General features: G+C 32.4%; 1 protein-coding gene across 2 annotated transcripts in view; it reads right to left on the reverse strand.

Annotated features, from left to right (window-relative positions):
* Positions 1–13,794, reverse strand: part of WASHC4 (WASH complex subunit 4) — a 61,925-nt gene that overhangs the window by 14,584 nt on the left and 33,547 nt on the right. For both annotated transcript variants that reach the window (XM_003929638.3, XM_010340240.3), the window contains 11 exons: positions 13,362–13,469; positions 12,711–12,857; positions 12,518–12,597; positions 11,214–11,319; positions 10,548–10,664; positions 9,333–9,501; positions 8,903–9,057; positions 7,296–7,370; positions 6,653–6,757; positions 4,427–4,561; positions 2,102–2,210 (listed from right to left, as the gene is read on the reverse strand). In XM_003929638.3, the coding sequence (XP_003929687.1) occupies positions 2,102–2,210; positions 4,427–4,561; positions 6,653–6,757; positions 7,296–7,370; positions 8,903–9,057; positions 9,333–9,501; positions 10,548–10,664; positions 11,214–11,319; positions 12,518–12,597; positions 12,711–12,857; positions 13,362–13,469 (1,306 nt within the window). The remainder of the gene's footprint in view (positions 1–2,101; positions 2,211–4,426; positions 4,562–6,652; positions 6,758–7,295; positions 7,371–8,902; positions 9,058–9,332; positions 9,502–10,547; positions 10,665–11,213; positions 11,320–12,517; positions 12,598–12,710; positions 12,858–13,361; positions 13,470–13,794) is intronic.

Here is a 13,794-nt window from a genome sequence, read left to right on the forward strand (position 1 = left end):
TTTTGTTAATACTTCATAAATGTTGTGGTAAGGTTCACAGGAGTTAAAACATATAAAGCACTAAGAACAGCCATGGCACACAGTAAATGCTCAATAAATGTTAATTATTATTTCAGCAGGCAAGTTATTAGTCAAAAAGGCTTTCCATTTTGCTCCCAGATCCTTTACACCTTTTCTCAAGATATTTATCAGACTCAAAAGCACATTACAGTGGTTTATAAGCCAAGATAAAGAATTTATATTGGCCAGGTGTGGTGGCTCACACCTGTAATCCCAGCACTTTGGATGGCCAACGTGGGTGGATCATGAGGTCAGGAGATCAAGACCATCCTGGCCAAGATGGTGAAACGCCATCTCTACTAAAAATACAAAAATTAGCTGGGCATGGTGGCACACGCCAGTAGTCTCAGCTACTCGGGAGGCTGAGACAGGAGAATCACTTAAACCCGGGAGGCAGAGGTTGCAGTGAGCGGAGATCAAGTCACTGCACTCCAGCCAGCCTGGGTGACAGAACAAGACTCCGTCCCCAAAAAAATAAGAGTTCATATTTTCTAAGAAGAGAATAAAGAGTAAAATAATGGATTCAAGCGAAAAGGATAGTATTCCCCAACTGTGGACTACAACCTGGTGGTAACCAAGGTGACGTTAGAAGGCACTTTAGTGATTATATATTTAGGGGGAAAATGACTAGCACTCTAAGGCCCATGATTTGACAACTATTATTTCTAAGGAAAAATTATACTTTCAAAAAATACAAAAACATGAAACAAGTAACAGTATCCACAGGATGCAAAAATTCTGGGTATGTGAATAAATAAAACTTAAGCAACACTGCTCTACAGTAACAGCTCTTAATCTGAGCTCCACAGACCCCAGCTTTAAGCATACAGACTGTAGCATATTATATACAAAATTGTGCAAGTATGTCATATAGGCATCAGTTCTAGGGGAATCATCCCAGAGTCTTCCTCGGATTCTCAAAAAAGGTTAAGAATTATTACTCCATAAGTTTGCTGCCTAATATTAAATGTCCTCTCGAAGAAAACAGTACTTATTTGACAATACTTCATATTGCATGGTTTACAATAAAACATTTACAAAGGCAAAATTCTCTAAGTTCTTGTACTAAAACATAATAGAAATATCTAATATGCAAATCAATTAAATGATAAAACTTAACTAGCATTCAGTGACTTTACTCCAGAATGAAATGCTTATGACATATTTCCCACTGGTAAATTTAAAACTCCCTGAAAGCAAAGGGGCTGTTATTCCCAGCACCTAACAGAAAATGTGGCATAATAGACACTTAGTAAATGCTTGATAAATAAATAAATAAATCTCAAGAGGCAAAATTTTCCCAAAATATAGTCAATAAGATTTTACTAACTGCTTGGTGTTAATATGAACTGTCAAGAATATAAAACCCATTTGGACTTATAGTTAAATAACTCTGGTTTAAGTCTCAGAAACATGACTTATTTCTTTCTCTAAGTTTCTCTTTTTTCATCTTCAAAACAATTACATGCATATCTCACAGGGTTACTGTGAACATATAATGTATGGGAAAAGCTCAAATAAGTATAAAGTTTTGTTAAGCTATTATTATTTTGAAATATAATTCTTGCTTTTAAATATAAAATACTATATATTAGAAGACAAGTTCTACTATATGCACAAGTAAAATGCTGTAACATAAAACTTAATATTTTTTCATGTAAATATTTTATACCTTCATAGTTAGACTGTAACTTGTGGTAATGTTTTAGAAGCCCAAAACAGTGCCTTGAACAGAGTAGGTATCCAGTAGGTACTTACCAGTTTACAATTATTAATATGACCTTTGAGATAAGTTAGTTATTAAATAACTTTTATTATAATTGAAAAGGTTTTATTTAAATGATTAGTCTACAGTATATCAATTATTTCCACAGCAACAGTTTAATCATACTTACAAATTTTGGGGTAAGAAAAATACCTGATTGGAGTAAAGTTAAGCTCAGGCACTCACATGAGCTGTTTATTAGTGTGAAATAGTTAATATGCGAGATAGATTGTGGGGATCTGTACTTGATTTCCCAACACTTTCATCATAACTTACCAATTTGGCTGATGAGTTGCCTGAATTGATCAAGGTAACTCTGTCCCTCAGGTGTTATTCCAAGTTTTCTGATGCCTCGATTGAATTTTTCTGCTCTATCAAAAGGATACTAGACAGAAAATTTTAGGGTTACTTTTAATAAAGATTTCCACAGCACAAGATCTCCCCGAAATAAACCATACCAATATTACTCTCCTTTCTAATTTTGTATTTTATTGTGCTTAAAAATATCACTCAAGATTAAGTTTTAAAAATTCGTAGAACAAAAACTACCAGTGTTAAAGGTCAATATAATTTTTTTTTACTTTTTGACATTAGCTAAAGGGACTAATAATCAATGCCACTAACCTAATTTCCTTACCACAATTATTCGCATCCTAACACCCAACAACTGCAACAGACAGAAAAAAGAAACCATTTCCTCCCAGAAACATTTGTTCACAGATGTGTGACCAAGTTTCTGTGGGCTGAATAGGTATTAGGGACTTAGAAACATACTCCTTCCCAATGAACACACATCCACTAGGTTAACATTTCTAGTAACTATCACCAATTTAAAAACTACTTTTTAGTCTTGGTTATCAGGAGATTTTAAAAGTTATTCATTTTGTAATAATAAGAAAGCAATTCTTAATACTATGAATATTAAATACTAGGAATTTCTGCTCCACTAAAAATGAGTTAATACAATTCTCTACTAAGAAATGTAATCTGTAATATAATTCTATGAGAAAGTAGTATTTTGCTACTCTGACATTGAAGAGAACTACCAATTATTATACAAGAGAGCTGGAACTAGGTGAATCTTAAGAAAAGTAATAAAAATAGTTCCTATGGCAGATCAAATATAGGACCCATCTAAGCCTGTTGGTTTTCTATCCACATGGCTATATACTCCTGCTGCCACTTAAAGACAATTCAACAGACTCTTCATTTCACGATGGGAAAATTCAGCCTAGAAGGTGAAAGGACAACAGCATTTTTTTCTGAGACAGAGTCTTGCTCTGTCACCAAAGCTGGAGTGTACTGGCATGATCTTGGCTCACTGCAACCTCCACCTCCTAGGTTCAAGTGCTTCTTGTGCCTCAGTGATATAGTTTGACTTTGTCCCCATCCAAATCTCAATTGAATTGTAGTTCCCCATGTGTCCTGAAACGGACCAGGTGGAGATAACTGAATCATGGGGATAGTTTTCCCTACCCTGTTCTAGTGATAGTTCTCACAAGATCTGATGATTTTATAAGGGGCTTCCCCCTTCACTGGGCACTCATTCTCTTCCATGGCACGCTGTGAAGATGTACCCTCTTCCATGATTGTAAGTTTCTTGAGGCCTTCCCAGCCATGCAGAACTATGAGTCAATTAAACCACTTTCTGCTATAAATTACCCAGTCTCAGGTATTTCTTCATAGCAGCATGAGAATGGACAATACACTCAGCCTCCTGAGCAGCTAGGACCATGGCATAGGCCACCATGCCTGGCTAATCTTGGTATTTTTAGTAGAGATAGGGTCTTCCCATGTTGCCCAGGCTGTTCTCAAACTCCTTGCCTCAAGTGATCCAACCACCTAAGGCCTCCCAAAGTGCTGGAATTACAGGAATGAGCCACTGTGCCCAGCCAACAACATTCATATAAATTATCAGTGGGAATATCAATTGTGAAGTATTTCTGGACTGCTAGGCAATATGTACCAGAATTTTAAATGTTCATATTCTTTGTCCTAGAAATTTCTCTTCAAGGAAGTTTTCGGAAACTTGATATTTACATAGATAGATGTGTAAAGATGTTACTTAGCACTGCTTCTAAAAGGGAAAATTAGAAAACCCTAAATATTGGTCAACAGAAAAGGGTTAAATAAGGTTATGTAAGTTATGATATACATGGATGTATCCTATCAACTCTTAGAATGAAGCAGATCTGTATGTACTGACACGTGATGAGCACAGTGCAAAATGCTATGTATATTACTTCATTTTTACTATCAATATATGTGTATAAATATATATGTTTATACACAAAGATATCTGAAAGCCATCACACTACATTGTTAGCAACTGCCTCCAGAAAATGGCATTGAAAGAAAAATGAAGGTGGATATTCAATTGATTCACTCTGTATTATTTAAATGTTTAAAACAAAGTATCATCTGGCTACATTGATCATTTAACTTTTTTCTTACCTTAAGCCTACAGATAACACAGAGTTAAGAAATTATAGGGAAAATAAAACGAAAACCCCATGAGATCTAAATAATGCATTTTAGCATAAATATTTGTCACATACTCAATGGCTGAAACAAATATCTTAAAAAGAATAGGTAGCCTACCTTATGATCATTTTGGTCCTTAATTTCCCTGAAAAATCGAATATCTTTAATCAATCTGGATTTGATGTGTTCATCATACATAAATTGGCTAAATATATAGAACTTCTTTTTCAAAAACTGGTAGGTGAAATTAACCTATAAAATTAAAATTCAAAAAGTTAAAAAATATATAAATATTCAAATCAATTCATATCAGTTTTACTGTATAATAATTACCTATTTATACTACCTATAAAGTACTAATTAGAAGGTCTATTTCATGTTGGACCTGAAAAATATCTAAATAAAGTTTTTTATTGCTCAAATTCATAAAACTTTCAGCTCCTCTGACATATTTTTACTAAAAAAGAAAAAAAAGAGAAAAAAGTGGAAAACATTCTCATGATAGGACTAAGAGCTATAGTGAGAATCACAAAACCAGACTGAAGAGCTTCGTTTTTAAGCCATGGTTCAGTCATAAGTTTCTCTGTTTCTCCATCAATAAGATTACTTATTGCTAATCTCCAGGTCTAGAGCAATAGTAAACACGGTGCTGTCTGAACTTTCCTGAAGATACCACACATTCGATTATCTATCCATAAATATTTCTGATCACCTCTTACACGCAAGGCAATGTGCCTTCTCCTGTGCTAGACATGGTCCTTGTCTTCACAAAGTTTATATTCTAGAACAGGTGACAAACATTTTAAACAAGTATTGTTAAATAAATTATTAAACCTCTACTGCAATAATTTCTAAAAATGTTAAGTATGCGTGTGCTTTAAGAATAAATAACAAAAGGCCCTGACCTAGACTCAGAAAATCCTAAGAAAGTGAGGTATGAGCTGAGATTAAAGTCAAAATAGCACAATAAAATTAATTCTAATATACAGATGAAAATAGCATGAGATTAATTGCAACCTACAGATGCAAACCCTAAATTCATTTCCATCCCCACCCACTCTGAAGTATTACTAATGATTCTGACAAATTTGTACCCTTTTTACTCAGTATTCATTTACCCAATTATGGAAATGGTTGATTTTCAAGAACTTACCTTGTACCTTAAACTCTGTACTACTCTCCTTGTTTTTTCCTTTGCTTTTTTTTTTTAAAAATCTCCTTAGCAGTCTTTTTTAAAAATACTTCCCACTCTTAATAGTGGGTAACTATTCTGCCATCTTCTGATTTCTATGATCATTTCAACAACAGACATCAGTAATCTGCATTCATTGATGTAATTAACTAATGAACATCTATATACCTGTGATTACTATGAAAGCAGGAAATGTTTTTTTCACACTAGTGCCCAACACAGTGCCTGACACATAAAATACATTCATATCTGTTACATGAACATTTGATAGATGACAGAAGTCAAGGAAGATCTTACTCTCAAAAGTTAAGAGTTTCATTTATCCTCAAAAGGTGCAAACATGATCATTACATGGATAACTCCTTATTTTCAATTTAAAATTGTATGTTTCATTTCTATATTGATAACCACTATAATGGAGCTCCAATCATATCACTGGCTCAAAATCTTCAATGCTTTCCCACTGTATACTAAAATGATCCCAAGTTAACTTTCCATTTTCTCCCAGTTCCCTACTCCAAACGTGTTTAATAACATTGTACCACTTAAGCATTCACAGTCTTCTCCCCTAAAGGAGAAATTAATTGTGCACTGAAAACTACGTAAATTCAAAGACTTCTCTTTTTCTACAGAGGGAAAAACAGCATACGAGTTCAAATGACTCCTTCAAGTGAATGCCCATTTCTAAGAAGATTCAATGTATTTTTAGTAAGTTCCTATTTATATGGATATCAAATAACTAGTAACCCCTGTGCCAAAAAGGGTATAAGTAGCATTAAATAAATTACTATCAATTACTCACTTTCAAAAGTAAACATTCCGAAATCACAGAATCAACAGATAAACATATATTTATGTGCGCACACACATATATTAATGTGCTGATGTCCTCAAATATCTAATGCTATTTATAATGATGGCTCTGAGATGGTAAGCTATCCTAAAGTGTCTTTTGTATCACAGCTCCCATCACATCCAACGCAATTTTAGCACCAGATATTTTAATTATTGCCAACCAGAAAATAAATCGAAATTCATGTAAAATATAAACTAGTAGTCTATATTTACCGGAATATTCTCTGTGAAAACCATCTTCCAAACTATTAAACAGGGGTCTATTACCCACCCAACCCCCACAGAAAAGTTCTTACGGTTGTATTCATAATTCCCGTGCCATGTGTTCGAATTGAATTAGCAATATGCCGAATATTAATAGTATTCAAATGCTTGTTATTGCTTGTTCGTTCAATAAAAATCTGCAATGAAACAAATTTATGCTTATAACAACACAACATATAGCAAACACTGGTCAAACAGTTATCTAAAGATAATTTTAGAATCTATTTCATTAAAGAGAATTTAATTGAAAATGCATTCAGGAAGACAGTGAGTATCCTTAATCAGAAAATCTGAAATCCAAATCCTTAATCCAAAAATCTGAAATCCAAAATGGTCCAGTGGGCATTTTCTTTGAGTGTCATGTTAGTGGTCAGAAAGTTTATGATTCTGGAGCATTTCAGATTTTGAATTTTCAGATTAGGAAAGCTGAACTGCTAAGTATTACACAAATGTTCCAAAATCCAAAAAAATCTTAAGTCCAAAACACATCTTGTCACAAACATTTCAAATAAAGGATACTCAAACTGTACAATCAAAGCAAAGAAATAAATAAGGCCCCTAAAACAATTATTTTTTGTTTCCTTTAATTTTCACCCATGAGAATTAATTCCTTGCCCCTCGTCCTTCCCACTGTGCATCCACCCACATTAAAAAAAATTTCTAAACCCTACTCACCTGATTGTTGAGATTATAGAGGTATCGGGACACAAATATATGAATGTTTCTCATAATTTCTAAAACATCAAGTCCCTACAACATAATCCACAGAAAAGTTTTATTATAATTCATTAAAATAATCAGTTAAACTTGTATCCTCATAGTGACTTAACTGATTATATTGTTTCCTAATATTTTTAAGTTATTTTGAAGAACTATATAAAAGGTATTACCAAAGTTTAAAAGACAATCACGACTATCTCCTTAGGGAAACCTGGCTGCTTATTACTTTATCTTTTGCATAGACAGAAACAGTTAAGTTTAAATATTCAAAGATCCATGACCCACAGTCATCTCCCACCAGCCTTGAGAATATTTGTCTCTTCAACAATCTTCTCTACGTTTTTTTCCACAAAGTAAACTAATGGCCAGATTTTAAAAGGTAGTCAGGATATGTTGTGACATTTATAAAATACATAAAATTTTTCAGGTAGTTTGCAAGGTTCCTTATATATAATTCTAAAATATGAGGTATCATTCTTCTAAATTTCACAAGTAACAAAAATGAAACTTAGAAAATTCTCTGAGGCAAAATAGCTATGAAGCAGCAGGACCTTGGGATTTTAGAAAGTCTAATTCCAAATTGTTATGCTTCTTTTGATCACACCACACCACTTTTAAAGTACAAGTTATCTATTAATCTTTCATTCTTCAGATAAAACTCTGAACACCCAATAGTACCATATAAATGGTTCCATAGCCTTTTCTAATTAGGGCTCAAAGTAGCATCACAATACCTTTTTAAGTTTTTATTATAACTTTTATCATATTCTAATCTAAAAAATAGTTTACAATTTTTTCCTCCCACTGAACTGTACATGAGCTGGGACTGTTTCTATTTATCTGTATTCCTAAACAGTTCAGTGAATGAATGAAAGAATATATGAACTAATGCTAGAAATAATCCCTACAAGCAGCAAGATAAAGGGAAAACTAGAATCCTCAAATTTTAGAACTGAATAAATGTTTTTTGGTAAATATTATCTGGATCATCTCAGAAAGAACTCCATGCAAATTATCTTATAACATAAATTATTACATTCATGAGATACTGTCATACTGTACATTAACTAATTGAATTAACAAAACTAAATGTTTTCCTATACTCCTCATCTTAAGAACAAACACATTTGTAAATTTAACCATTTTTCCTAAGATATTAAATTTTATATACTATAACCAGGATTAGAATTCTTAACTGTTCACTTTAATTGAACTTCTTAAAATTCTACAGAAGTCACCTCACTATCCTAGTGTGTTCTGAAAAGCTATACATATATATATATATATATATATATATATATATATACATATATATATATCTCAAATGCTCAACAAAAGGCTGAATGTAAGCAGGATGCCAGTGGTAAATTCTTTCATAAAGCAATTTAGCAACATCTAATTTTTTACTGTTGTCAAGCATAAGATTTTACATGGCAAATAATTTCTTAAGAAATAAACACATACTAAATGAAGCAGGAAAAAGAAAAACAAGACTTCCTTAAAAAAATACTATTATGGTCGAGAGTCAGAGTATGCTTAAAAAAAAACATTTTATACTATACCTGTTCCAAAGTCTGACTGGGAAGATGTGCCTCTGTCATAACCAGTCCATAACGCTGAGTAGCTAAGTTTCTCATCTCACTATAAGTGGCCCAGTCATGAAGGGCTACTGTTGTTAAATTGTAGAAAGTCTTGTCTAGGTAGTGAGTTACATACGCTACAAAAAAAAAAAAAAAACTCAATTTATGAAACAGTAGAAAAGGAAGAGAAATGAAACTAAAAAGGAAAAAACAACTTGTCCTTGAACATCAGATTTGTTCCTCTAAAATAAGATATTAAGAAAACAAATGAGAAAAGAAACAGAAAGTAATTAAATAACAATACTACAATATAAAATTTAAACATACCCTCAAAGTTTTGTTTATTTAATAGTATGGCAAAAAAAAAAAAAAATAGAGAATGTGACTCTAAGAATGAAAGCAAAAGACTCACCCCGAATGTTAATGAAACGATTGAAAAACCGAATCGGATTCAGAGAGAAAAAAAGAGCCAGGTCTTTCATGCCAACTTTGAAAGGGTTGCGGTCATCCAGCTTTAAATGAGTATGCACAGAAAGTCGCAGATCCTTCTCTATTTCTTTGCATAATTTATCCAGCAAATGCTATTCACAAAAGATTTGACACTTTAATTTTTCAAAATGATACTGCAATTGTATTGTTACCCTACATGTCTACGCTCCATTTTAAATCAATAGATTTTTTGGTTAGAAGCAGTTACCTAAATTCCGTCTTTATTTTAATTAATGCCTTAAGCTTAATACTCTTGAAAAGAAAATCTAAAACTAATGATTGATGGTGCCATTATAAAAAACATGAATATGCAACTTAAAGCATAAAATTTATGGAAACCAGCAACAAAGGAGGAAAGGTCATGAGGACATGCAAGACAGGAAAGAAAAAAAAAAACGCTTCCTTGTAACAACCATTTAAAAAATTACAAAATTCACTGTGCTAAAGGTAATCAAATTAATCATCTTTTCTGGTCTACCAAGGAGTTCTAAATGACTAGCCAGGCATGTATTTTATTTTCTAAATAAGAATATTTAATACAAGAAATTATAAAAAGTTTTTCACAATTTCATCAAACCCAAGTAGGATTATATTGTAAAATTTCCTCATTTTTAATTCCTCCCTCCTAATAAAAATATTGCTAAATGGAAATTTAATGTTAAACATATCAGTGTTTATAATACATAATTCCTTAAAAAAAAGGAGGAGCATGCATATTGGGTTCAAATTACTTTCATTACACACTAAGTCTTTTAAATAGACAATTTCCTTCTCTTAGGAGCTCTGTAAATAAAATTCAGTAAAATATTAATAGTTAAGTTGCTTTAACTGGACCATCAGCAGGACTCAACATTCAAACCTATTTCACATTTGTATTCTTCTCATAAACAACTTTAAATTAAAGTATCTATTTACAAAAGTAAATCTAAAATTTCCTAATTCCTAGTCTGATTTCTAAATTAGGAATTACAGACCAATTAGCATAACAGTGATACTATAACTAAAAATAGTTCCTTGTTCTACCCAGCAGTATATAAATAATTTTAACTCACTGATAGTTTGCTTCAATCAGACATTTTTTTCAAACCACTATATTCCAAACATGTTTTAAGCTTTTCAATCTCAAATATGATGTTACCTCATTTAAAATTTCCATAATTTCCTTGTCATAGCAATCCAGAAGTATCTCATAGGACGCTAAATGCCTTGCATGCATCATAGCAGGTACACAGTCGCGCAAAGCACTGAACATGTACTAAGAAGAAAATTAAAATGTACATGAATTTAGAGAAACCAAGTCTCTAATCTAAACAATATTACAGAAGTTAATTATCTTGAAAGGCAAAACCTCAATCTGAAGGAAAAGTGATTTTCCACAACCGTCTTAACTAAGAAAAAGAACCTAAAGCATGTAATTTAACTAAATATACCAAAAACACACAATCACTAATCCTTTCCTATCTAGTGCATTCAAATATACTTATTTCCAAAAAGAAAGAAAAAAATCAAATATTTGTTTCTCATTATAATTTGCTGATGAGTAAATGTCAGACTACTAAGACAAACTAAAATTAAGTGAAATGAGAATGATTAAGAACATGAAGAAATTAAATATATTAATGTTAACTTCATTTACAGAAACATAAAATTTAACTACAGGCTATAAACACTGAATATGCAGTTTAGAAAAGTCAATTTTAAAACAGTTTATTAAATTAAATTAAATAATTTATTTTAAACTAAAATGGTTTATAAAGTGACTTTTTAAATGATGGGGTTATTCTTTATACTATTCTTTACTTACATGTAATCTAGCTGCATCAACAGCATTTTCATATACATCATCTAAATAAATTGGGAAGACAGCTCGATGCCAGTATAAAAAACAACAGTCACATTGTGTTTGGACTCTACAATGTAAAACAGTAATCAGTCACATCAAAACTGAAGAATCTCAAAACAATATGAAAGGAGTGACATCTACTACAAGAGTTCTGTCTCACACATTTTGCATTCCCTACATCACTTAACACAACATAATATAGAAAATTCACAAAAGAAATACTATCGAAAAGAAACAAAGGTAACAAACACTCCACCTCACACTGTCAGAATTCTGCACATATGCTTTAGTTGTAAACCATACTTGAAAAATGATATGCATAGTATTCCAATAGAAGAGTTTAAAATAAACTTATTTATTTATCATTTTTGGTTTTGGTAAATAAAAATAAATAAATTCATTTTCAATATTATTTGCTATTACTAGACTTAAATACTTGCATCACATGCTCCATTTTCCCTGACCCTAAATTGGAAAGCAAAAGCTTTAAAAAAAAAAACTGTGACCAAACAAACAAACAAAATCCCACACTTAACATGTCTATAATCTTTGCCAAGTGACTATTTCGCACCTTAGAGGGCAACAGAATGATTATTAAATATCTTATAATGAAGAAGGTTCAATATTTCTTCCAAGAGCAGAAAATTAAATTCCACTAAGAAGAAAAATGTTAGCTTCTCAAAACAAAAAATAAGTTATAAATATGAATACTAAATGGAAATTGTGCTGTAACCTTAATTCGGCTGGAAATAAAAATTCAAAAGACCTGTTTCCCTTCAAGAAATTTACTGCTTACTCAGCAAAAAGAAAACAAGAAAACCAGACGTAGCTATAAAAATAAGCCTTCCAAAAACTAATTCAACAATCTAATTCAAATTCATGTCTGAAAATAAAATTACAGAACACTACATATCATGGATCTCTCTCACACAAATAGATGAACTGTGTTATAAAGCAGTGATTTAAGTCCACTAAAGATACCCAACATAATAATCACAATATGCATCAGAGTCTGCCAGATGCTCTGAGGTTGCACTGCTTTTTCTCATGTGAGGTTTTCTAGGGGCTACATGCTTCCTGTAGAAGCAAAGCTAAATAAATATGATCCCTAGTCACAGTCTCATTTCGGTCACGCTAAAGAAGTTACAAAAAGGAACTAATGCTCTATCTGGATTTTATTTCTTCTCTTGCTATGCTAAAAAGAAAATCAATGTTTCTATTAACCCTGTCTTTAGAGTACTACAGCAGATCGCAGTCCTACTTACCGTTCTCTAAGTTCACTGATAAGATCCAGTTTTTTCATGACTACTTGAAGTGGAAAGAGTTCTTCATCTTTAAATGTTTTCTATCAGGGATGGGGAAAAAAGAGAAGTTGCAGTCAAAGGTTTCTAGGGTCAATAACAAGGGAACTGTGAAATCTCAGATCTCATTTCTGTTCCGTAATAGCAATACCCTTACCATCTGTGTGCCAACACTTAGTGCCAAAGAAACAATAAGTCGCCGTTGCTTTGTGCTTGGTCCATTTAGAGTGTTTTCAGCCAAAACCAGAGCAGAGAGCACATCAAGACGCTGTTCGCTGTATTTTTTGTCAGAAATCACTCTTTTCTTAAAAATAAAGCGGGAAAACTATTCGTTTTGTTTCTGAGGCAGTGACAAAAGACTCAGAAGAAAAACTTCTTATCTTTTCCATGATTCAATTTAAGAGAGCATATACAAATACTTTCCCCGTTGAGCTTCTAATAATATTTTATACTTTACTTATATAATATGATCCCTTAGTACTGTCAGAAACAGCAAATGTATTAGGCATACTTTAATATTTCCATATTAATTTAATAAGAAATCATTTTTTTAAATGATGCATCAATTTCAAAAGTGCAATGTCTTTTTTAAAGAAGTTTATTAATGTATTATATGCTGCAATTTCACAGAAAAGATAATGCCAATTAACTCAAAGTAAAAACTGTAAAATACTATGGAGATAAATAACCAAGCATATTATGTTTGAAGGAATGGAGTAAACAGGTTAAATCAGAAAACATATAAAACTACAGAAGAACAAACAAAAAAGATAACATAATTATACTAAATACATAATAATTTGCATACCTTGGCCACAGAAATAGAATTAAGAGCCTGATGCTGAAGGTGCTGCGTAATATGTGAAACTGAATCAGCCACAACCATGCTTCTCCTGTAGAACATATGCTCTATTGCCTAAAAAAAATCAGAAATAATTTTGTAACAATCAAAACTTTTAGGCAAAATTATAGAAGATCTTTATGGCCTTAGGCTAGGGAAGGGATTTGTAAATGAGATACAAAAAAACGTTACAGGCTGGGCGCGGCAGCTCACGCCTGTAATCCCAGCACTTTGGGAGGCTGAAGCACACAGGTTACAAGGTCACGAGTTCGAGACCAGCCTGGCCAACACAGGGAAATCCCATCTCTCCTAAAAAATAAAAAAAGTAGCAGGGCATGGTGGCATGTACCTGTTGTCCCAGCTACTTGGGAGGCTGAGGCAGGAAAATCACTTGAACCTG

This window comes from Saimiri boliviensis, chromosome 7, assembly GCF_048565385.1.
Source record: "Saimiri boliviensis isolate mSaiBol1 chromosome 7, mSaiBol1.pri, whole genome shotgun sequence".
Taxonomy (NCBI): domain Eukaryota; kingdom Metazoa; phylum Chordata; class Mammalia; order Primates; family Cebidae; genus Saimiri; species Saimiri boliviensis.